Source organism: Rhamphochromis sp. 'chilingali' (assembly GCF_963969265.1).
Source record: "Rhamphochromis sp. 'chilingali' genome assembly, chromosome: 17".
NCBI lineage: Eukaryota > Metazoa > Chordata > Actinopteri > Cichliformes > Cichlidae > Rhamphochromis > Rhamphochromis sp. 'chilingali'.
In genome coordinates this window covers 17333146-17356805 of record NC_137944.1, presented here as the reverse complement: position 1 = coordinate 17356805, position 23660 = coordinate 17333146, and the positions used below count along the sequence as shown (strand labels likewise).

The following is a 23660-nucleotide window of genomic DNA, read 5'->3' as shown; positions in this document are numbered from 1 at the left end:
GGGCTGAGGGCGATGTGGAGGAAGAGATGGAAAAAGCAAAGCAGAGGAGGTGGAGAGGAATGTAGAAGATACTTTCTGTGAGTTTCTTGATAGGCCAAGATTGGAAACAAAGCAAATACTACAGCAAAGTGAAATCCCAATAAATCAGCTAACGCAGATAGCTGCGTTTAATGACACATCAGGCTCAGTCTCAGTGGCTAATTGTGGACAGGATTTGTTAAGGTCTTTATTCTCTCACTGCATCTTAATTGTGTTAGACGCACCTTTTCTTTTTTCTTTTTCTGTAAATCACAGGCATATATGTTTTATGTTCCTTTATGATACATATATACTACGAGTAATAAGTCCTGATTATGAGGCAGTTGTTCAGTGTGTCATAAGATTTATACTATAACTATAGAATAAGGAGAAAATATGCTGTGAATAAGAGTGCAGACGGCTACGAATCAAGGATGAAATATTATATGCCAGTTTAGGTGAGGTCAGCTTAGATACTTTACTATAAATGGTGCATCAGTTTGTTTTGTAAAAGAAGATATGAATGAATCATTTCAGTGATGATAGTCACAGTCAAAGGGGAAGGAAATATCCCTCTTACTGTTACTGGGCAAGAGACCCTGACAGGTCGCCCAACCATCACAGTGCAAACTCAGAGAGACAGATAAACATTCACACCTAAAGCCAATTTAGAAGCAATGATTAACCTAACGTGGATATTTTGGGGCTGTGAAAGGAAGGTTTTCGGAACAATCCTTGCAGATTAGGAGCCAGGACCTTCTTGACCTGTATTGTCTGGCAAAGAGCACTGGTAAGACCGGGGCATGCTTACCTGTTTGGGGGTCTGGGGAGATTGGACCATGGCTCTACACCTTGAGCTCTTTGTCTTGTTGGGAGAGGGCACTATGTTGGTACACACTTGGTCAGCAGCATCCACAAGCGTTCCTAGCACTGTAATGAGATAACCACTTCACCTAATGATTTAATAGTTCCTTTTCTAGTTGCCTGCTTGGACTTGTTACACAGAAACCCTGAAAACCAGGACACTACCCAGCCTCAGGAGAGTGTTGTCCCTGACTGAGCGAAGCCGCAGGGCACAGATCCCCTCGGGTTCTAGAGGAATAATCTGTTAACAGTTGCACAGCGTACCCATGTTTGACCACATTTTATTATACACACCTGTTCCCCAACCTTATTCAGCTCGAGTGTTTTTCTGGGCCACTGCGACCACACTCACACACCGTGGTGCTGATGGAGTCAGGCAGGGATGTAAGTGGATCAGAGATATCGACTCTGTTAGCAGTTTCATTTTTGTAGAGTCTTATTTTTTCAAAGATGTGTGTTTTTGTCTAGGCTTTTTTTGCGTGTGAATAATGCTTTGTGGATGAATACTTTTTAACTGACTCACTGCAGAATCTGTGCTCACAAGAATAGCTTTCAGGTCTTTAGAATGGATAGGGTGCTGTTAAAGGGGCCCTATTATTGAATGTAATGTAAATCTCTGCACGCTATCCACAGCTTTTTGTGTCTATTTAAAAAAAAAAACTTTTTAAAAACCATTTATCATTTGATACATGCTGCTGGTGAAAACTCAACTTTTCCTAGTGTTGTTGCTGTTTTTTATTGCTCACGTGTTGTGAGGAAATACCATGTGATGTGTTTATCGCAGAGCTAGTGGAGACGCATTAGGGTTAGCTCAGGTAAAATACTGTACCCAGTGTTTCTGTGCTAAACTAACCCCCACACAGCAAATCTTCAGCCTTCCTCTTTCCTCATGATAAATGTGATATGATGGAGTCAGCATGTGGTAAAACTCCATGCCTCACTCGAGATAGTCATACTGTTGAGAATCAACTCCCACGTACTGCATTTAACATTTTCACACATTTTTACACACGTCAATGGGAAAAATCCGTCACGTCTGTTTCATAAACTTTGAAAATTAATATTTATTATTGTTATATCCTTTATTTAGCCAAGAAAAAAGATCTTTTTCTAGAGAGACCTGGTCAAGAGGGCAACAGAAATTACAAACAGTGTCTTACCTCTTTAGATACTGGCCAGGTGCGTTCATAAAGAGCAGATCACCACAATCCAGTGAAGGCAAAAAAGTTGCAGAAATCAAATTACTGATTACTGGCATTATGTTAACCTTCATAACATTCATAGGGCTGTTTTCTAACACCTAATTATGGCATGGCATTTAAGAGAGCACAAACATGTCCCTAAAAATTGCAAAATAACTGTTGCAATTGCATGAACATTCGTGTAATATTACATGTAATGTAACTGATGTTATGCATTCACTATTAATAAGAACTTGTTAGAGAAAAGAGTGAAATCACTTAGGTGGAAATCTGTGCTATAAATGCTACACCGTAGGTATAGAGACTTGTGAGTGATAGTAGGAGGTGCACAGGTAAACAGATTGGAGTGAAGCGAACACTCTGAATAAACTCAAGTTAAACAAACATGAAACAGCAACAGTAATTAACAGTCAATTACCAGTCAAAAGATGAAGAGAAGTGGGTCTTTCAGCAGGATAATCACATGAAGCCTACCAGCTGCTGGAAGAATGTTTATCCCAGTAGAAAGCTGAAGTCGAAGAGTTAAATTTCCATCCTGAGAAATTCAAGCACCTTTAGCAACACAAGACTTTACCTCCTGTACAGCTTGAAACACTTCTTTGAAAAGTGTTTCCCACATTTTTCCCTGTTCATATACATAGCAGTCACTTTAATAAGAGCAAACTACCATGAGCCCTGACCTGCACAGAGATTTTCTAGAGTTATTGAGGTCCTTTCCACTTGGATATACTGATATCTAAAGGCATGTTATACTTTTTTTTATCTCTTCCCCAGCTGTAAGCAGAGAAAGACTAGCCCTGCAAATCAAATTAGCTGTCTAATGGACAGAGATGAAGAGAAGGAGCAGGAGGGGAGGAAGAGTTGTGATACATCTGTAGGATTACACTGTTTTACCTTTTTTGTGAATGGAAGTAGGGAGAGAGTGAAAGGGAACGAAAAAAGGCTCGGTGGTCTGAGTACTTTTAACTTCTGGATGATTTTTTTTTTCATGGATATATAAACAAATTACACCGATCCTCTCAGCACAAGGCTCGGGACAATCAATGGAACTCCAGCAGAGCGGCGGCACTGTAATAGACTTCATATTGCCTTACCTCTCTAATGGAATCCTTTGCATGAGCAACCACGTCTGAAGTCTGGTACCGACATCCACACATACCCAGAAATACAGTACAGGCAAATGAACGCGCGCACACACGCACACACATAGTGAAGGCAGAACAGTAATGGACTTATCAGACTGATTCAGTCTTGATATCTGAAAGTTAAATCGGTACCCCGAAAACATGTTTGAAACCTCAATGCCATCTGCCAAGTTAAAACTGATCCTGGCCTGGCACCACAGCAAAAACTCATTTGCTTTATGAATTCCTTAAACCAACCCAACCTTTGTCATCTTGTTGGCTGCAAAATCATTGATTGAGGAATTATAACTGAGACATATTTGGTGTGAGGCCTTTTCCAGATAAGAATCAGTAAGGCTTTAACGGATATGCGAAAATACAGAGTCAAGACTTATAATACCAATAATCTTTATGAAAAATAGAGGAAGAAAACAAAGTTACAAGTGATATAAAGCATCTCATTGTTTAATGGAACAGAAAGCACCTGTTTCTCTTGTTAAAAGGATTTGGATCAATTTTGCGGAGCTTTAAGTGTTTGAGAAATCAGTGCCATCTCATTTTCTTATCCTGCTTTGCATGAAAACATCTTGTGTCCTTGAAGAGTGGGTGAAAAAATGCAGTCAAAACTATCTTATTATTTCCAGCATCATCCTCTGTCTTTAGCTGTGTTTTCTTTTCTATTCTCTCCTACGTGTTTTGTCTATTGTGTGTTTCATTTATTTGTGGCCATCAACAGCAACCGAACCAAAAAGCAAGGGTAAGAGTCACATCTGAAAATTATTCAGCTAAATAGGCCTGATAGATTCCTGTAAGTATGGGCTGTAAAAGCTTTCTTTAGAGGGAGCGGGAGAGAGAGAGTCTCCGTGTCTGGCAACTTAAAATATAGTAATTTGCGAATGCTGGCTGTCTTCAGTGAAATGTTTGCCCACTCACAGCAGAAATTGCCTGTGTGTGGGCTTCCCATGCACTGGCCATACATAACCTGCTATAGAGTGAAAATTACATGGTGCAGTTTATTGGCTCTTCTAGCAAATATTTTAATAGTTCACTGAGCATCAGTAAAGGTGTGCATTTCCTGTCAGGGCAAAGGGTTTTTTTTCCCTGTGAAGAATTTCCATGCCATTTCCTTATACAGGAAAATAAATCATCTAAAAGTACACAAATACAGTATATATTTGGTCAAGAAACATTAAAGAAAAATTAAAAATCTACCAAACCCTTAGAATTACTTAAAATATTTATTATAGTTTTTCTACAAGAAGAGTTTCACGACCCAAAACAAATAAATGAAGACATGCTGGGAGCCACTTGGGCAGCGCTGTGCTACCCACAACTCACCAAATATGTCTTACTGCAAACCAAAATGTTATATCTGTGTCTGTCCCAGAGTGTGTGTGGAGAGGACCTCACCAAAGGTGCGAGCCTCCCAACAACATGGCTCTTTGCCTTACTAAAGGGGAAAACTTGACAAAAACATATGAATAACTCCCAAGAAACCAAATAAAACAAAAAATTAAAAAAATCTATTTTTTTGTTTTGTTAAAAAAAGAAACAAACTAAAAACACATTTTTAAGGCATTTTCCCCAACATAATTACAGTCATTAATTTATCACATGAAAACAGTTTTCTTACTCTTAGCATGAACCAATATTTAAACATATATAAAAACAAACAAACAAAAGCGTTGCTACAACTATTGAACTTCAGATATGAGGCCAGTGGGAGCCAGTATAGCCGTGTGATTGTTGAAGGGACATGGGTTTCAATTGACCTTAGACCAGCGGTCCCCAACCCTGGGGCCACCGGTCCGTGACTCGTTTGGTTCTGGGCCGCGACAGTTGAGGCTCGGTTGGGAAATTTATGGTTTTCAGGGGTTTTATTGGTTTTTATAGTTTTTTTAAAAAAAAAAATTGTTTTTATTTTATTGTCGGTTTCTCTGGGTCTTTTCCCGTGTGTTATGAACAAATCTTAAATCTTTTGGTACCGGCACTGGTTTTATTTTGTTGTATTTATCCACGACACCTAAAAGGCTGGTTCGTGAAAATATTGTCAGACATAAACCGGTCTGTGGCACAAAAAAGGTTGGGGACCGCTGCCTTAGATCATTTCCTGTGTTTCATTCCCCCTCAATTTCTCACCCTTTCCTGTCTAACCCTACCATCCTGTCAAAAAAGGCTAACGGCTACAGCTGTTCTTACTTTGACAAACACAGGGTTCAATATTTTGTGGTGACGGTGCTCCGTTAGATCCCAATGGCACCAACTTTTCTGGTAGAAAATCATCTTTATACTATGTGCTGCTTTTTTTCTACAATCAATTATTAATATTCACAATTACGTGTCTTTTTTTTTATTACAAAAGTGAAGAGTGAGTGAAGGTAAAACTAACAAGTGGCTCCAGACCCACCGTTTCCCTTTCAACAGTCAGGTTAATAGAGGACTTAATGCTGACTTTATATTTCTCGTTGCAGATATGAGAGGGATAATAATCTGTTTTATCACCACAACCTAAAACATCGAGAAGTGTTTAAACTCTCTCAGAAACTAGTCTCTTCTTTACAATCCCATCATTCCTAATTAAGTACCTAGTTAAATACTTAGACAGGTTATAGTGATTTTCAACCTGGTGGCAGATGAAATTCTGTATGTGGAAGAAACTACAAATTTAACCCCGTTCAAGTTTCAGATTGATACTCTTTGGCAGGAATATCAGTTTATTTTATTTTAAAAATGATAATGTCATTGTTTTTTTTACAGTGTGTTCAGTACAACTTGGGCAAGCTTGTGCAATGTAATCCCCTGCCTCGCCAAAGGAATTGCTGTATAGAGCAATGCACAGGAGGAGGAGGGAGGACAGAAAGAAACAATAATGGTCTCTGCAGTTCAGCATCTGCTCATTAATCATTCATTGGCAGCCAAGTGGCAGCAGCAGGGAACACTGTGAGATTTCAGGTTACGGTATCAAATCTCGGTTTATAAATAGAATAGTTATGGAGCAAGTTGGCAGAATACCATCACTCAAAGCCCCCCTCCTCCCACAGGTTCCTGAGTATTCACAGAATTTTCTGTCTAGGCTTTGGCTAGTATGTAACCAGACTTTTACTTAAAAGAAAATTTTGTATGAAATATGTATGAAGAACATTTGTCTCCCTTTCTTAGACATTTATGAAATGTCACATAGCCGTTTTACGTATAAGCTACAGCTGTTAGCTAACTTTTCCAGCTGTAGCTTAAACGAGCGTTCTCTCCCTTCATTTCGCACCAAGTCATGTCAACGTCTGATGTGTACACGGCACCGCGATTGATAAGAAAATGCTTTCCCCAGTCTTGTTTGTGATAGCGATGCTTCACTGCCACTCATCTCCGTCGTTCAAGGACAGCCTGTCGGCTGATGAAGAATGGCAGAGTCCTAGAGTATAAGCTCATCTCGTGGCAGAGGTGATGAGAGGGGGATGTTCGATCTTTCCTGCCTCGCACTCCCAGAGACACGCTGGTGACAAGTGACACCTTCTATTGATTAATGCTCCATGGAAATGCCATATCTAATATGCGACGCAGATACACTACTACACTACACTGTACAACAAAAAGGCTCTTATGAATTAATTGTTGAATTGACACGGGACTGCTTCTTGCTCGTCTGTCTCATTTCACTTGCCGCTTGACTTAATGACTCAGTATTTCTACTTGGCAAATGTGATCATTTTCAGAAAGCCAAGCACTGAGGTTAGAATTAAGTCACCAGGTTTACTCCACTATTCAACCCGTGCCAGTGATGTAGCTTTAAGTGGGCAGCTTTAGGGATGACTGGTAACATTTTAACCTGAACTCAAACACTTTTACAACTCACCAGTAAGTGCGATGAGCAGCTATCAGCCTATTGATGACTAACTGAGGCATTAAACCAGATGTTTGAGCCTTGGAATTTCAATTATTCTGCTGTAAATTGACTCTGGTAGAACACCGAATTTGGTCCTCCTGCTATTTTCCTTCTTCTGTTCTCAGCCTTTTCAGTTTCTCTTTGAACATGTTGTTCTTCAAACTTTAGCACATGTCTTTGATGTCTGGGTTTGGTAACGGGGGATGGAGGGCTTAGAAAAAGAGGTATTTCATACAAAGGTGAGATGTCTGTACATGGAGGTCTGGAGTACCTGCAACACGTAAATGAATGCTTCTCTTGGCTGCATTTCATTGCCAGCGCATGTGTGACTGAATGCATGCACGGGGCAATTCAAACAGAAGGTTGAATTCTTTCACAAGACTGGTTTAATGCCAATGCACATGTGCGCAAGATCAATCCTACTCTTAAACTTTAGAGGAAGAAATATTTTTAACCACACCACAGCTCCTGTTGTCATCCTTAGACTCTCTTTTGTTCACAAAGGTGCTATGCATCTGGCAGTCCAATGTCTTTGTGACTCTGAGCCAGATACAGATATGAGAATCAGAAATAATTTATTAATCCCAGAGGAAATTGTGTAAGGGAAAGCATAAATGCTGTAAATGACAGTCAGAGATAAGACAAGCAAAGAATGAAAGCCGCCGACCCCAGATAAGAGTAATGTGGTTGGGTGTTGTGCAGGGCCAGAAAGCATAAGCAGGACATCAGTCAATCAGTGTGTGTGGGTGGATGTACATGTTGGCTCCAACATTAGCTACAACATGATTGACATGTTAGAGCAGGGGATGCAGCAGGCCGTAAGCTGTGAGAAAAGAGACGACCACCACATCACTCAGCTGTCAAGAGGCTAGTTATTGGGTAAAGTATGTGATGTACAGTATCCTGCTACACGTTATGGCAGGGTCCATGTCACAGTCTCGTCTGGGCTGACAGCGTGAATTTATTTTTTCAGGACTATAAGGAGTCCTCCACAAATGACACAGACATTCTGCACAGTTTTTTGAAACAGGGTCTGCGTTTTAAAAAACAGGTCTTGCAACATTTATTTTTAAGGACATGTCGACCTATAGTGTCAGTACCGGAATACGTTGTTATCAGGCGTGTCTGTCAAACTATACGGAAAAGGTTGAGATCTTTTGAGACTCTAAGAAGGGTGGATGAAATATTTTTTGGATTCTGTGAACTTTTCAGTGAAATGGTGTACAGATTACTTATAGGAATATCAGGCAAACACATCTCATTTTGTAATTAGTCATTCCAGTTGATGTGTTACATTTTTATTCCTCTGTATGACAGCTTTGATAAGTGTGCAGAAGTGCTTTAAATTGGCTTCTTTCTTATGGCCAGTATAGGTCGACTCCTCTAGCTGCAAAAAAAGAAAAGTGTGATTGTTCCTTTCATCAGTCATCTCAGTAACCAAGTTTCCAATTAGTTTATGCTCAATGTAGTTTCATATTGAGTACAACTTGTTCAATCTGTAAATTTTGTAGATCCTCACAAGGAGAATAAAGTGAAGTAAGGCTTAGCCTGGGCCAGTCTTGTGGCTGACAAGTCATTGCAATGCAAGTGTGCAGTATCCCACACTTTCTCAGTCAGATCAACCTCTCAGCCAAATACTCAGCTCGAGGTTTGAACATGGGTGACCTCATATTGACCGAATTTCCTTGGAATGCCCTTGGAATTGAAATACGTTAAGGTCCAGTTTATGATTATTATTATTATTATTAGTGGTAGTAAAATTAGTTTTAAGGTGATTAAGTAATAGTGCTATTGACATTGATAAAACATTCTATTATTAATATGATGAAGGTGATGTGGTCCATGCTGCACAGCTGTATAAGTAAGTCAAAAGCCAGATGGTGTAAACTGTAAAAGGCTTAATGATAGACTGTTTGTATGTGCTGTGTACCTCACTATGTACTGACACAAAGTTTTTCAAGCTTGTGTAGGGAGCTGTAACGCTTGCGTGAACTTTCGCTTTCCTTATTGTGTGTGCTACAAGCACATCAGATCTTTCCTGGTATCCAAGCAGTAGTATGTTTTCCATCGTGCTCATGTTGCAGAGCTAATTTGCAGTGAAGTTGAGCCGACTGACTCCTCTCCATTAAACATCTAACTTACCCGACTAAAATGAGATGACTTTGCTGAGCTGCCTACTGCCCGTTTCTATAACTGGAGGAAATGGGTTGCTGTTTTTCTCTAGCACACGCTTGACTGAGCTATATGATGATCTGGTATGATGTGATCATATGCTTGTGTGCGTGTAGAGCAGTGTGACACGAAGAGCACTATATCTTTTCTTTTCTTTTCTTTTCCCCTTGTTCGCATCTTTCAGTCCTTTTGCTTTCTCTCCACTTTCATACATGATTCTTTTATCACCTCTCGCTTCTCGCTAAATTTCTCCATTATCTACCTGCAGTATTCTTCTTTTTCTCCCTCCTCCATCACATCCATAATGAATTTGGGTCTGTGGTCTGTGTGGGGTTCAAAGCTTCTCCTTACTGTTGCCTCCCCAACTGGGTGCTCCCATGGTGCACCAAATGCCTCTCTTGAATATTGAATAAACCCCACGACCACCTCCGTGCTTTCTAATCAACATCGCCACTATTTTCTAACTATTACTCTGCACGGGGGCCTGGTGCTCTGGAGGATGGATGGGCTTTGAATCTGTTGTGTTGTGAGTGAAGGTAGAGATAATAGACACAGGCAGGTTGAGCATTTGAGGTTGTTTTATGCAATTCCATTTTGATTACAAAGCCTTCCCTCTCAGCTATAGAAAGTACCTTTAGAAAGTACTTGATCAATGTCTCATACTCGATTGCATGCATGTACTTGATTGCTTGTATATAACATTCACTGTGGCCCCAGACTGCCCGCAGAAATAGAAGCTATATTATGCAGGAAATTCATAAAGTACTTCTTTTTACAAGATCGCTAATATTGCAAAACATCCATATTCAGAATTCATCATTGAATATTTTGTCCAGGAGTGCTTCCTTTAGCACCATGTTGAATTGACTTTAAGCCGATTGATCGACTGAATATGACTGAATGACTGAATGTTAGTAGAGATCATTCATTGCCTTGTGAATGACTTTTGCTTCTAATTATATCTCACTGATATACTGACTTGTAAGGGAAAAATTATATAGTTAAACATTTTTACGTTGAGAGCAGTGGGATTTTTAAAACATGTGTTTTAGTTGTGCACATGCTCTGTGTTGAAATATTGAGCACTGCTTTTCCCCAACACTTGGACTTATTGATATCTTCACTTAACTTAACAGCTACTGGATCAGAGTTAAACATTAATCAGATAACATACATTTCCTCTAAGTGTGAGCCATATGCCCAGTTTTTGTGCAACTATATGTCTTTTTCTGTGTAGTACTCATTGGTGCATTCTGTCTGTTGTCCAAATAAACTGTTGGTACAAAAACATGCGAGGTATCATTGGTGTTGTTTAGCTATCATTCATGTTTTATCCAACTTCTCTGTGAAAGCCAAAGGCCAACCTCACAATTAGCACCAGCAGATCCTTTTGCAAAACAGTCCCACTAGGGACAATCAATCCTATTAGGCCTGCCAAATATAAACAGTTACACTCATGCATTTTCCTTATTTCTTATGGTGGTACGGCTATAATTGCACTTTAATTTGTACATCATTGATAACCAATCCCATGCCAAATCGGGAAAATGCATTGCAGATGATGCAAAGAGACAGTTTAAGAACTAACCAAGGTGATCTGCCCTTTAGTCTGCATTTTTATGTTGCTGCAGACACACAATGTGTTACAATTTATTAAGTTTCCAGCACCACATTCACAGGCTATCAACTTACCTTTCAGTTTTCATATTGTAACATATAGACTGATGCTGCTATCTATCTTTGATAGGCCAGCATGGCCTAGTAATATTGCATGACAGATATATCAGCCTGGCTCTATTACTATGTGCCCGTTAGCTGTAATATTCAGTGGCTGTGTTATTACATGGTTATAGACATAATATAAGCACCTACCTAAGCCTAAAATATTTGACTCCACTCACTTCACTGAGCTGATTGGCTCCAGAAAATTAGAGGAGAAGCAATGATTAGACTGTGAGCAACAGAAGTCGGACTATCATCGCTGTCACTGCTGTTAAGCAGTGAGCTGTGGTTTCTGGTGATTGGTTAGGGAAAATTAAGCCCCCTCCACCGTGGAAATCAGTTAACATGAAGGCAATGTATGAATGAAGATGGAAACAGAGTGAAACGTGTTGACACTTCGGTCTGGTATCAGGCAACAGAGAAACAACAAGTGACAGGCTGAGAAGTTAAGTGCCAGGCAATTAGATGCAGAAACACATATTCACTGAACTATAATGAATAAGCAGCAAAATTCCTATCTTGCTACCTTTTATTTTCTATTCTGGGCCCTCCTGTCATTTTTTCATTCAAACATGAACATAAAACTAGCTTGATTGTGCCTTGAATAAGTTCAAACTGAGAAGCAGCCAAGCTTTTGTATTCAATTTAAATAGACTGTGATAAGCAGCTGTGTGTTCAGAAAGTCTAAATAGATCACCACTGTGATGTATCCGTGATTCACCTCGTCTTCAGACTAACATTATTTCTCAGTAGGGCCAGGCGGATCCCCAGTCGTGTTACTGAGAGCATGTGACCTTGTAGGGTGATGAGAGGAAGAACCTGCCGGGAGCCCGTTGCCACAGTTTTAATTATTTTGTAGTTTGGTGGGATCTGAAAGAAAGATGGCCTTAGTGTGATTGTTTGTGTCAGTATGTGAATGCATAAGCCTTAACCTGTCCATGATCTGAGTGTACATGCACACTGTAGTGTAAATCTGACATCAGTGCTCTCCACCAAAAACCCTTCTATTTGTGACGGTCCTCTTTTAAACCTCTTACATAACCCACTACTCTCAGATGTGTGATATCATAGAACTATTTTTGGTTTTTCCTCTGAAAAAGGCTAGTCAGAGTTAGACAAAGACTTGTCTATCCTTTAAATAATACGCTGGATATCCCTCTCATCTTTACACTTTTAATACACTGTCCTGAATTGCCCAAGCTCCAGTTAGCTGCAGCGCTGTCCTTAAATAATGCTGTGGTTCGTTGAAATGTCAGGAAAAGCTAATGAACTGAAAACTAGAGAAGAAAAAGGTTTATAAAAAAAAAGGTCTTTAAAAAATAGTCTTCCAACCAAACAAAAAATGCAACTGAATAAATGCTAAAAATAAGTAAAATCAAGCCCTGCTCCTGCTTGCATGTGGACTTAAGCCACTTGCGTCCTTTGAACCCTCTGACCTGGATTCAGTGTGCAAAAAGAATTGTTTTTAAGAGAGTGTTAATATGCCTGATGACATGGTTAGACCTTGATATTACTGTTTGCTTTTCATGGCCAGTTTTTATTTACACTGAGAGGACCAAATGATTCTGTGCCAGCACTGAGTTTATTTAATAAAAATGATATTACACCTTTATTACTCAAACACATCTATGGCCGCGTATTTATGATCTCTAAAAGATCAAGTTTTACCTCTAAGAACACAAGAATGACAAATTGATTACTTGTAAATGCTATGTTTTAATTGCATTTTTCTGTGTGTTAACATGAACCGAAAAGCATGCTTTCCTTGTGAAAAGTGGAAAAAAAAAAGAATATTTTATCCCAAATGTGTTTCTCCGATATTTTTGTGACACCGAAACATGCTGACAGAATGATGCTGCATTGCTGATTTTTTTTTTTTTTTTTATGATTGATTTCATGTTTTGTAAAGCCTTTTCTCAGCCCTTAACTGACCTCATAAACTGATAATACCAGAGGGGTCAACGGTTACAATTGCTCATGACTCGATGAAATCTACCACTTATGTTATTTTCTCTCCAAACAAAAATTTATTGGTTGACCAGCAACAAAAGCATGGGTTTGCTGGTCTTTCTGTCAGTCTCCTGAGACTTTCTGTTAAGCGTTATAACAGATGAAGCAAAAATAAAATTGTACAAAGAGCACAAACAACTCCTGCAAAAGAGAATAACCCCTGTGAACCTAAAACACCTTGGGGATGGCGAAAAATGTTGCAGAGAAGCAATCATAAGAGGACTGGTTTAAAAATTCCATTAGCTCTTATTGTAGATCCGTGGACGTATCTCCCAGTGTGGGTGTACCAAATAGCCTTAGCTAAATGGAGATTAAGGCAATGCTGGAAAGACCCCTTGAAGCCCTTTAAGACTGGTGTGTAATTTTGGATTTAGCAGTGGTTGCGAGATAAAGGCCTTTCTTTCTGCCTAATTGATGGCTGTAATCCATGTGTTGTTTTAAAAACCTGTCTCACTGATGTGCGAACACAAACCCCTGTGGCTCTGTGCAGAAAGTGGTGATTTAGTGGGCCAAACTGAGGGTCTCCTACTGGTTGGAGGAAGACTTTTATATTTGGGGATCTGCTGTAATGGAAACCCTGCAATTTGGGTACTGTAAATGGGTCAGATGTTGTTTTTGTTTTTTATTTGCTTTTAAGAAGCACAAACCCTTTTCATCACATTACTGTTTAACCACAATATTAGGATATCCAGTCCTCTTTTAAAATTGCTTTACTTTTGAATTATATTTGACTTGATCTTTAAGTTACGCTCTCATATTCTCAGTCAGTTACCTTTAAACAATGCTAAAGTACATTTCCAGTAATAACAAGTCATCAGCAAGTGTACTATTATAACTGCAGCACAGCAACTAATGAAGAGTGAAGATGTCTAGAAGTGGATGGAGGCTTAATGAGAAGATCACATTCATCACCAAAGTTAGGAGGTGCTTGAACTCCTCAACGCTTTAGTACACTTTTCGGAAATCTACTGATGCACCTTTTGGTCTCAGTCAGAATAATATCCTTGGGTTGATCACTATCATGAATCACAAGTTCTGCTTAATCTCTACAAAGTATGTAATTAACCCTGCGCTGATTCATATCGCTCATTAAATTAACACAAATAGGACATTGAAAATAGAGCACACTGTCTTATTATCTCAGCTCAGCTGCTGGTGCCTAAATGTTAAAGTACCTCTCAAATCTCTGCTCTGACAGTTATTCATGGCTTTTAAAGACGTATGCACAATATCAAAGACATGCCTGTGTCCATTATTTAAAAGCCACGGTGGCGATGGTGTCACAATTTTCGGAATATAATGATATGATGCTTCCTGTACGGTAGTACTATACATTCAAACGAAATGTGAAAGGCTAAATTAAATGATAAAATGACAGGTCTTTGTCTGTGTGGGCGCACGCTGTTTCTTATATGGGAAATTCTAATGCTAATGCAAAAATTAATTACAGCCATGTTTGCCTTTGGATGAAATTTATGACCTATTGTTGAAAATGTGCTACAATGTGGGAGAGAGAGAATAAAACTTGATTAGCATAGAAATGACAAATGAAAGGTGGGGTGGGTGGAGAGTTGTGACTTTTGTTGGTAAATAGCTTGTTTTAGACTGAGAGGAGGCTTTAAATGGATATACTTGTATTTTAGAGAGGCAGCTGTGCAGGGGAAATGCATCAAGAACATGGTTTCATGAAACAAATTACTAAATAACTCTCAACTTTTAGTTATACACCCAAGTATACTGCCATATGGGTTATGCTCGCTTGCCACATCCCGATTTCATTTCATCAGCTATGGAAAAATACTACATAGTCGGGTCCACTTTGTCTTTGTGAGCCTTTGATTTACCAGAGATGTGCCTCAAAAATGCTTAGACTGCATCTGTTGATGCAGACTTGTCTGTAAAAAGGCAATTATTGAGTGAGGTTCAGCACATTTGATTTTTATTTAAGTGGGTGTCTGTGTGTGTTTGTCAGTGCTGATTCAAAATGCCTACATTTGAAGACAAGAAATGCTTTTAACTTACCAACACGGAGATGAATTAAATTGCTAAGCTGCTTTTCCCTTTTCATCAAAACGTACATAAACACATAAGAACGGGCACCCACAAATCTAAACCTACCATATTCGAGCTGCCGTGTGGTCCAGACTGCTTGAGGATGACAGACAGCTTCCTCAACCAACTGTCAACATCTCCCAGCGAAAGCCTCAGGAGATTCTAGGCATTTTCTAGTAAACCATTTCTCTTGCAGAGACCTGGTAACCCACTGCAGAAAAATAGAGCATAAACACCATTCTGATGTGGAGATGATGGTGTTAGCTAGGCCATGTCATCAGAAGTGAGAATAACTCCATCATAAGGCATCTCTACATTCAACACCAGAGAGAAACACGACAAAGGCTGACCTAAAAACACAGCATGGTGTCCTCTAAAGCTACAACACCATCAAAAAAGACAGACAAAAGTGAAGATCCTTTGTGTAATACTGCGCAAAAGTCTTGAGTCCCTACTCATTTCTTAATATTTTGTCAGGAACCCCAAACCATGACAGAAAATCCACCATGTTTTACAGATGTCTGTAGATGCTCACTCTTTTACCTCTCTCCTGACGTCCCACACATATCGACAACAGTTCGTACCAACAGTTTCAAATTTGGATTCATTAATCTATAAGACCTCTTGCCACTGATTTTCAGTCCAGTTCTTGTGTAATTTGGCATACCTCAGCCTTTGCTCCCTGTTTTCCTTCCTTAAAAACAGCTTCTTGACACATACCCGTGCATTGAGACTATTTCCGATGAGGCTTCAGTGAATAGTAGGTGGATCAACTTAAGGGAAAGATACATCTCTCGGGTACTTCATCAGCTTTTTGCTGGATTTCTTAAGAACATGACTTTCAGATACTGGTAATCTGCCGTAGACGTTTATTTATTTTGGCCTCGCATTTCTTCTTTTGTCCTCCACTCGTCCAGCTTCCTCAAAAAACACACTCCACGCAGTGCAGAGAGAGATATGCCAAGTTTTCAGCTAATAGCTGTTTGCGAGTCACTTTGTTGGTGCCAAAATAATATTTTATGCCTGTCAAACTGAGTTATCAGCTATTGAAAATGGAAGAAATTCTTAGTTTTTGCAGCAGACTGCTAGCAACAAAATACCTCAACATAAAGAAATGGGGGTGGAGGTGTGTAAAGAGCTTTGCACAGTACTCTACCTGTCCTACATGGCAGACAAATAGCATTCTGGACACTAGAAGACACATAAATACACAACCAGTATGAAAAGTCATCCATTTGCGGGTCATCAGTTCTTTATGAATGAGTGTCACATTCTCATGATTTAAACCCTGAACTGACAGCGGTCACTGAACCTGCCTTCCACTTCATAAGAGTCAACGACACATTCTTAAACAGTGCCACTAACAACAGTAGCTCAAGTGAAACCAACACAGTCTGACATTTTGCTGTCGGGATTACTTGTGATTGTTACGTTTACCCCTAACTGATGGACTCCATGCTCACTATATTACTTCTTCCTTTTTTCCATTACAGCTATCCTTTGCAGCGACAACTCCTGTTCTAGCAGACAAGAAAAAATACCCCAACTTCTTCCGCACTGTTCCGTCAGACAATGCCGTGAACCCAGCGGTGGTGAAGTTTCTCAACTACTACAACTGGAGCCGTGTGGGGACCCTCACACAGGACGTTCAGAGGTTCTCAGAGGTCAGTTCGTGCTGTTTTCATAAATATACTTTTCTTTTTTTTCCAACGCTGTTAATGCTCCATGTTTAGTATTGACCAAAAGTTCAAGCAGTTCACTAAAACAAATCCATCATCTATATCAAAGACTACAGTGGCACCACCTTGTCATTAATACTAAAACTAGGTGAAGTTCAGTGTATTTGATTGATAGTGAAAATACCCTTAACGGTTGGAATGAATACTTTTTCTTATTACATTTCTACTTATTGTGGATAAAATATACATTTACCAGGTGTGAGAGGAGTTAAAATCTCCCACTGGTCGAAGGATATGCACATAATTAATAACATGGCTTTGCATTATTGCCTTCAGCACTCTCAGTCCCAACAGGGATTCTTGTTTAGCAGGCATTTGTTCTTTTTTAAGTTTGCGCGATAACAGTGCTGTTTACCAGCGTTTATGTGTGCCGTCCTCCTATCGCCTCTCACTGGGAGACATGTTTTTATTTTCTGAAGGTAGAGGTTAAATCACAAAACAGTGACTATATTATCATTCAAGGAGATTTCCATCTTGGCTTATTCAGATGAGGAAGCCAGTAGAAATAACACTCTTATTACTACTTTAAAACAAATCACCACTCACATGTAGATGGATTAGATGGAAATTATTTAGGCTTTGTGCACTGTACAGCTGTCACTAATGAATGATTATTCTCCAGTCACATGAAAGGATGCACACTGGATTATTAGGGAATGTAAAGGTTAAAAAAAAGATGAACAAACATTTCCATCCACTGGTCAAGGAACAGATGAAGGCAGAACAAAACCAAAAAACATGACTTGTAGTTGAGGGCAATGTCCCAGTTTGTTGGCTCCACCTCCAGAAATCCGACACAGATTTTTCCACTTCTTTTGACCAAATGGAGGCGTCGTGTGCACCTCCTGTCTGTGCGTGTGATTGTGTTTTTCTCTAACTTACTAAAACGAATGAGTTGACATTCACATCCTGCTGCTCTCTCTAGCTCTCCATTTGAACATATATATCTGTAGTAGCTTCTGTGTATATAACTGAGACCAACCACACTTATATCCTTATTTTTAACACCCATGTCCCTTAGACTTCCGTTGTTGTAGTAGTAGTAGTAGTATTTATTTATTGTCATTGTCAAGAACAATGAAATTGCGTTTGGGGCTTCCATACAACCCAAAAAAAGAAGAAAATAATAAATACCCCTTAAAACCCAAGTGTACATATTTAACCCAGTGTGACTCCAATGCAATAAGACAATCCTTAGCAATAATGTTCGTAGAAATTCAGACAAAGACCTGAGAAACAGGTTGCAGTTCAAAAATAAATATAAATACAGTTTATTGCATGTATAAAGAGATAGTTCTTACTGAAGATAAACCAGCCCTCGACATCAAAGACGGTGACGCGCTGGGAAAATATTTCTAAAATATGTCCTGCATCGCCTCCAAAACTGAATTGCTGCTCCAGCTGGAAGCAAATTCTGAGAACTGCATGATATTTAGTTCCTATTATATTTACTACGTTCCATCTGTTCTATTTGATGTTCCTCTCCCATTAAATACGCAGAATGCTGAATCCAGCCTACATTACTAGAGCTGGCAGAAGTAATGCATGGATAGATGAAGAACATTATCTGTGTTGACTCAGCACTTGTAGCTAACTCTCTTATGACAATGTTGGAGCTGTAATATATCTCAAAGCTGGAGGACGTATTTTGGAAGCTGTGGCAAGTTGGATTTCAGCTCAGGAACAGGAGGCGCACAATCGTTTGCACACCATGCAAAAATCCCTTCTATTATTAAAAGCAGCTAGCAGCTTTTTAATATAAGAGAAATGGGAGAAACAACATTCAAATTGATCCACACCATTAGCTAAAGATATTAAAAGCTTAAAATCATATTATACCAAAATGGATGCTAACTAGCGAGACAAACACATTCCTGTTTGTAGGAGGGTTGAACATTAGGAAACATATCGATTTATCACACGTTTGGAGAACTACACAAACTCATGGCACAAACATATCACGTCGGCAGCACAGGAACATTCTCCTAAAAGAGCCTTGTCAGAGGCATTGAAAGCATGAATTTGAGAAACATATTGTGAGCTCTTGCCTCCAGGCACTGGTTGAAAACAAAGTGCTCAGCGGCTAAAGGGTGGGTTGTGGAAGTGGGGGTGTGTATAAGAAGTCTCACTGCAAATCTCAGAGAGACCAAATCCCTTTATCGCTCCCCTCCTGAAAGCACCAAAGAGCTTAGGACGGGTGCAAGACAGACGGCACGATTCAATCAACCTGCCACGAGATTGGCCTCTAATCCCGATTTACAAATATGCAAGCATTGCTTCCGTACTTTATGATTCACACAATCCTCTGTCGAGTTCAGAGCTTACTGTTCTTTGGTTCATCGAGAAATTACTCCAGCTCGCTACCAGAAAAAGAAGAGATATAGAAGTAAATGTTATTTGAATAATGCAGGAAAACAGACATTAATAGTAAAAATGTCATTTTTACCTACTAATAACACTATTCCAGTTTTACATTTAATTCATAAACATTTTTATATGAATTTTATGAACTTCAAATAAATTATATGAAGTGTTTCTAGTGTTGTTAAAGTGTATGCCTGCCGGAGTTGGTGCCAAACAATTGTTTTAGTGTCACTTGTCAGTTTAAACATTTCTTTCCTAGGATCTAAAAACACAGAAAGCCAGTGTCCTCCCACTTCTTGAATGTGAAAATATACAAATACACCAATACACAAATAGACAGAATCAGCACAAGAGTGGGCAGAGCTAGTCAGAAATATTTCTTGTGAAGATACTTTTTTTTAAAGATTTAATTAATTCTTCACATTTAACAAATATAATGAGAAATTCTAAGCACTGTCCTAAAGAAAAAAACACGTATTTTCCACTTTAAGAAAGTTTCATACCTTTGCAAGCTGATTTTGTGGTTTTTGAACAGATTTTTAATTTTTTTTTTAAATCTTAGCCCTTGCAAAGAAATATGCAAAAACACAATTTCTTTGTGATCTATTAAAGTTGGATTTAGATTCAAATTGATATTCCTAGAAGTATTCTACAGTACTGAATGTACCATAAATCATGCATGCGTGCACAGAGGCATTTGCATCTATGTAATGAGTATACTACTGACATTATTTTAATTTCCATCACCTCTACCCCAGCATTCATCACCCTGTGACATACTCCGTCCCCCTGCTGACCTACAGTGTGCTTTCCCTGGGAGACTGCTCACAAGGTTAATGTTATGTAACACTTGTTACAGATTCAGTCAGTGGCTTGCACATCACAGGCAGCAAACATACAGTATGGTGTCCCCTGAGAGTGTAACCTGTAAGAAAAAGCGTGCTCATCACTGTTATTTTTAGGCACCGGTGTAACACACACACAGACACACACACACACATGCATATCGACTTTATGGATGAACACTGACTTTCTACAATGGTTTGTGGCTCATTGTATTGAGAAATAAGAATAACAGAGTAACAAAGAATAACAGCTAATGTAAGTATTTGGGAATGAAGATGACAATCTACACTACACACACACACACACACACACACACACACACACACACACACACACACACACACACACACACACACACACACACACACACACACACACACACACAGAGCAATCAACATTATTGAGACAGCCAGACAAACAGGGCTCACTCAGGAACAGGAGCAGCAATCACCTGTCAGTCAGATGACAGACCTGACTGAGAGCAGGATTAAGACTCTGTCCTCTGTCTGCACCCCTCAGAGCTTAAACGTTTAAATAAACTATGACGACTGATAACTCTAGCATACGTTACCATCCTAGCATCCACTCTCACTCAGTTCCTGTTTCATTATGTTACATCCCATAAACAGTATTCCTAGAAATGTTGTTTCCAAAGCACAATTAGGGTTTGGGAATAGCAGTGGGGTTATCATTGATGATGACTCATGTCTCAGACGAATTACTGGTATAGCCTGTTTGTCCCACAACTGAATAGACAAGAGATACGCTTTTCTTTGCATCAAATGACTCAATGACTCAACATGTGATTTTGGTCCCGAACAGCTTGGCGTCATAGAGTGGAAAAGTAATTCCCAAGATAATCCCACGGGTCAGTGTTAAGAGTAGCTGGCTGTCAGGTGAAGCTTGGTGATGCTGGAACAGTGAACCAGCGAAGAATGACATCATACAAAGAAAATCGAAGCTGTTGTTGACGTTGCCAAACAAGGAGGCTTGACCGTTTCTGAAACACAGTGGTTCACCGTATGTTTTTAATCTTCAGCTGATTTAAATATATATTTCCCTTTGATGATAAATAATTATGTCATATGCCCACCAGAAAGCGTACAATGGATTTTCTCAACATCCTCATCTCCCACAGTCATTTTGATATAGTTTCTGTTCATATATATATGATGCACATATTAGTATTGTGTTAATGTAGAGATATTTCTGCAGTCTATTGATTACTAGATAGTGGAAAGGGAGTGGGATTAAATAAGTTTATGCTTCTTCCTGCTCCTTTTTGAACATGAAAGTTATTTGTAGTTGTGGTTGCTCGTTTTCCTTTTGTTTGTTTGTCTCTTTTTAATTCTATGTTGTTGTACTTTTTTAACATGTTCAAAATAAAGATTCAATCAATCAATGTGCTTTCTGAATTCTAGTATTTTACATGCCCTGGGTGCACGTGACACTCTTTTTTTGTGTGCGTGGACCCATGCTCACAAGTGCAATAGGATTATTTCTCTTCTGCATTTGCTGTCGGGGATTCCCAGGCTGCCCCAAACAATGGTGGATGCTTTTGTTACGCAGGAAATCTGCTCACTTTTCCCCCTCCTACTAGCTTTCAATCCATCTGTCCCCTCCGTCTCTCTCGCTCTGTCTAACCGAGTGAGTCCAGCAGAATACGGATGCATTTTTCCATCTCGGTGGAAGAAACACAAAATCAAACCAATAAAATCCTTTTGTGACAAGGGTTTTACTCCTGCAAGTCAATGGCTTTGTCTGTCAGCCTCTGTGCTCTTTGTGAGTGTATTTTGTAGTACAGCAGAAATTTTGTGCAACTCTCCATGTCTTGCGTGTGAGTGGTTGGTATATATTTTCCCAGAAACCCATTTGTGTTTGACCCACACACCTTTTACAAACAACAGGCTAACCAGCTGCTGTCCCTTTTCACACTGAAGTTCGTTTCCTTTTATCCTTTAGGATCAACACTCAATGCAACACAACACAACAGGACATTGTACCTCGTCCAGACCACCAAGCCAGTTGTTACTCAAGAGCAAAACTTGGTTGTATTGATTCACATCGGCCTCCCTGTTGTTTCAGCTCAGCGAGCAGTACATTGGAGAGAATGTTTGTACAGCAGTGAGTGATGTACAGAGTGATTTAGAGCTTCCTCCGGGGGTACCAGAGGAGAAGGCGATTATGAAAGCAGACATTTGGAGACATGAGGGAAATAAAGTTGAGGTTGTTCAGAGTTATTGATTTTTAGATGTCAGAAATCTTAGTTGATAGCACAAAACTGTTGTAATGACTAATTTTAAGCTGCAGTTGGCTAATTTTAACAGGAGTATCAATAGCAATAATACTGATAGTAGCTTTTACGGTTCAAATCCTGGCGCCACTTTGAACTAACGGGCTGATGATTGGCCGGTGCTTGGTATTTTGAGAAGAAATACCAATTTTTCACTAATTTTTCCACAGTTTTTATTTATTTATTTATGTCCCATCTACAGTTAGGTCCATAAATATTCGGAGAAATATACAATTTTTGTAATTGAGCCTGTCTCCTCCACCACACCATTCATATAATCAGTTTGTGATTGAAGTGCCGACTTTTCAGCTTTTAGTGAAAGTATTGCATTGTTTAGGAATTACAGCAATTTTTACACATAGTACCCCATTTTCAGAGGCTCAAGAGTACTTGCCAGACTTGGTCAGACAAAGTTTTCAGTATAAAAATTGTTTTTACTGTAATACTTTACTCCAGCCACCACCTGCTTTTTTCACTCTTGTATTTGAAAATCTGAAAAGCTGCTCTGTTGGGATGAGGCCAGGTGACTGACTGGGCCACATCCCTTTTTTTTTCTTTTCTTTTTTTTTTTTGCAGTATGCTTTGAGGCATTATCAATTTATACTATGAAACACTATCTGCTCAGTTTTGCAGCATTTTGCTAAATCTGAGCTGGGTGTATAGCCCTGTATACTTCACAGTTCATCTTGCAAAAGAGCAAAGATTATAATTTTTATCCAAATACTCAACTGAATCTTTGAAACACTGCAGTACAGTCTCTAAGTATTATTATAAGTCAATTGAAGGTGACACTGTAAGGAGACTTTTGTATAGAAATGTGAATATACAACCACCATGTAGCTGAAGCAATTTAGAACACATAATTACAGGATGAACATATTAAAGCACAGTAAGAGGAAACACACAGGACTTCTGTTAGCTGTTATATGTTGTCACTGCCAACTCTCTGACGTGTCAACATGGCTCTTGGGTTGGGGTGGAGACACTGATGGCTGATCCAGCATGAACACCACAGGACTTTATACCATATTTTGACTTTTTCGACGTAGGTACAACTGCATTCCATGTCAGAGCCATGGTGTTGTCGTGATGTCTCAGTGTGTTGCCTTACTGGAACAGAGCCATTATTAATGGTATTAGTCACACCTGTGGTTTTCCTGCTATGAGAAGTCAAAATGTCAGCTGTGAAAAAGGGCTTTTCTAAAATTGTGGATTAAAGGAGGGAAGCAAGAGGGCCGACTCGTAGCATGTGTGTATGTGATGGCCGAGAAAAAGTGAGAGGCGGTATGATAAAACACCTCAAGCTTGCCATCCCAGTGGGGTACCTGCTCCATTCTCCATCTTCTCAGATTGAATTACCCACCATTCTACTGG

General features: G+C 39.3%; 1 protein-coding gene across 1 annotated transcript in view; it reads left to right on the top strand.

Moving 5' to 3' along the window:
* gabbr2 (gamma-aminobutyric acid (GABA) B receptor, 2) overlaps positions 1-23660 on the top strand; it is a 208815-nt gene that overhangs the window by 84495 nt on the left and 100660 nt on the right. Inside the window, exon 3 of the mRNA XM_080862287.1 lies at positions 16538-16708. Coding sequence (XP_080718413.1) covers positions 16538-16708 — 171 coding nt within the window. The remainder of the gene's footprint in view (positions 1-16537; positions 16709-23660) is intronic.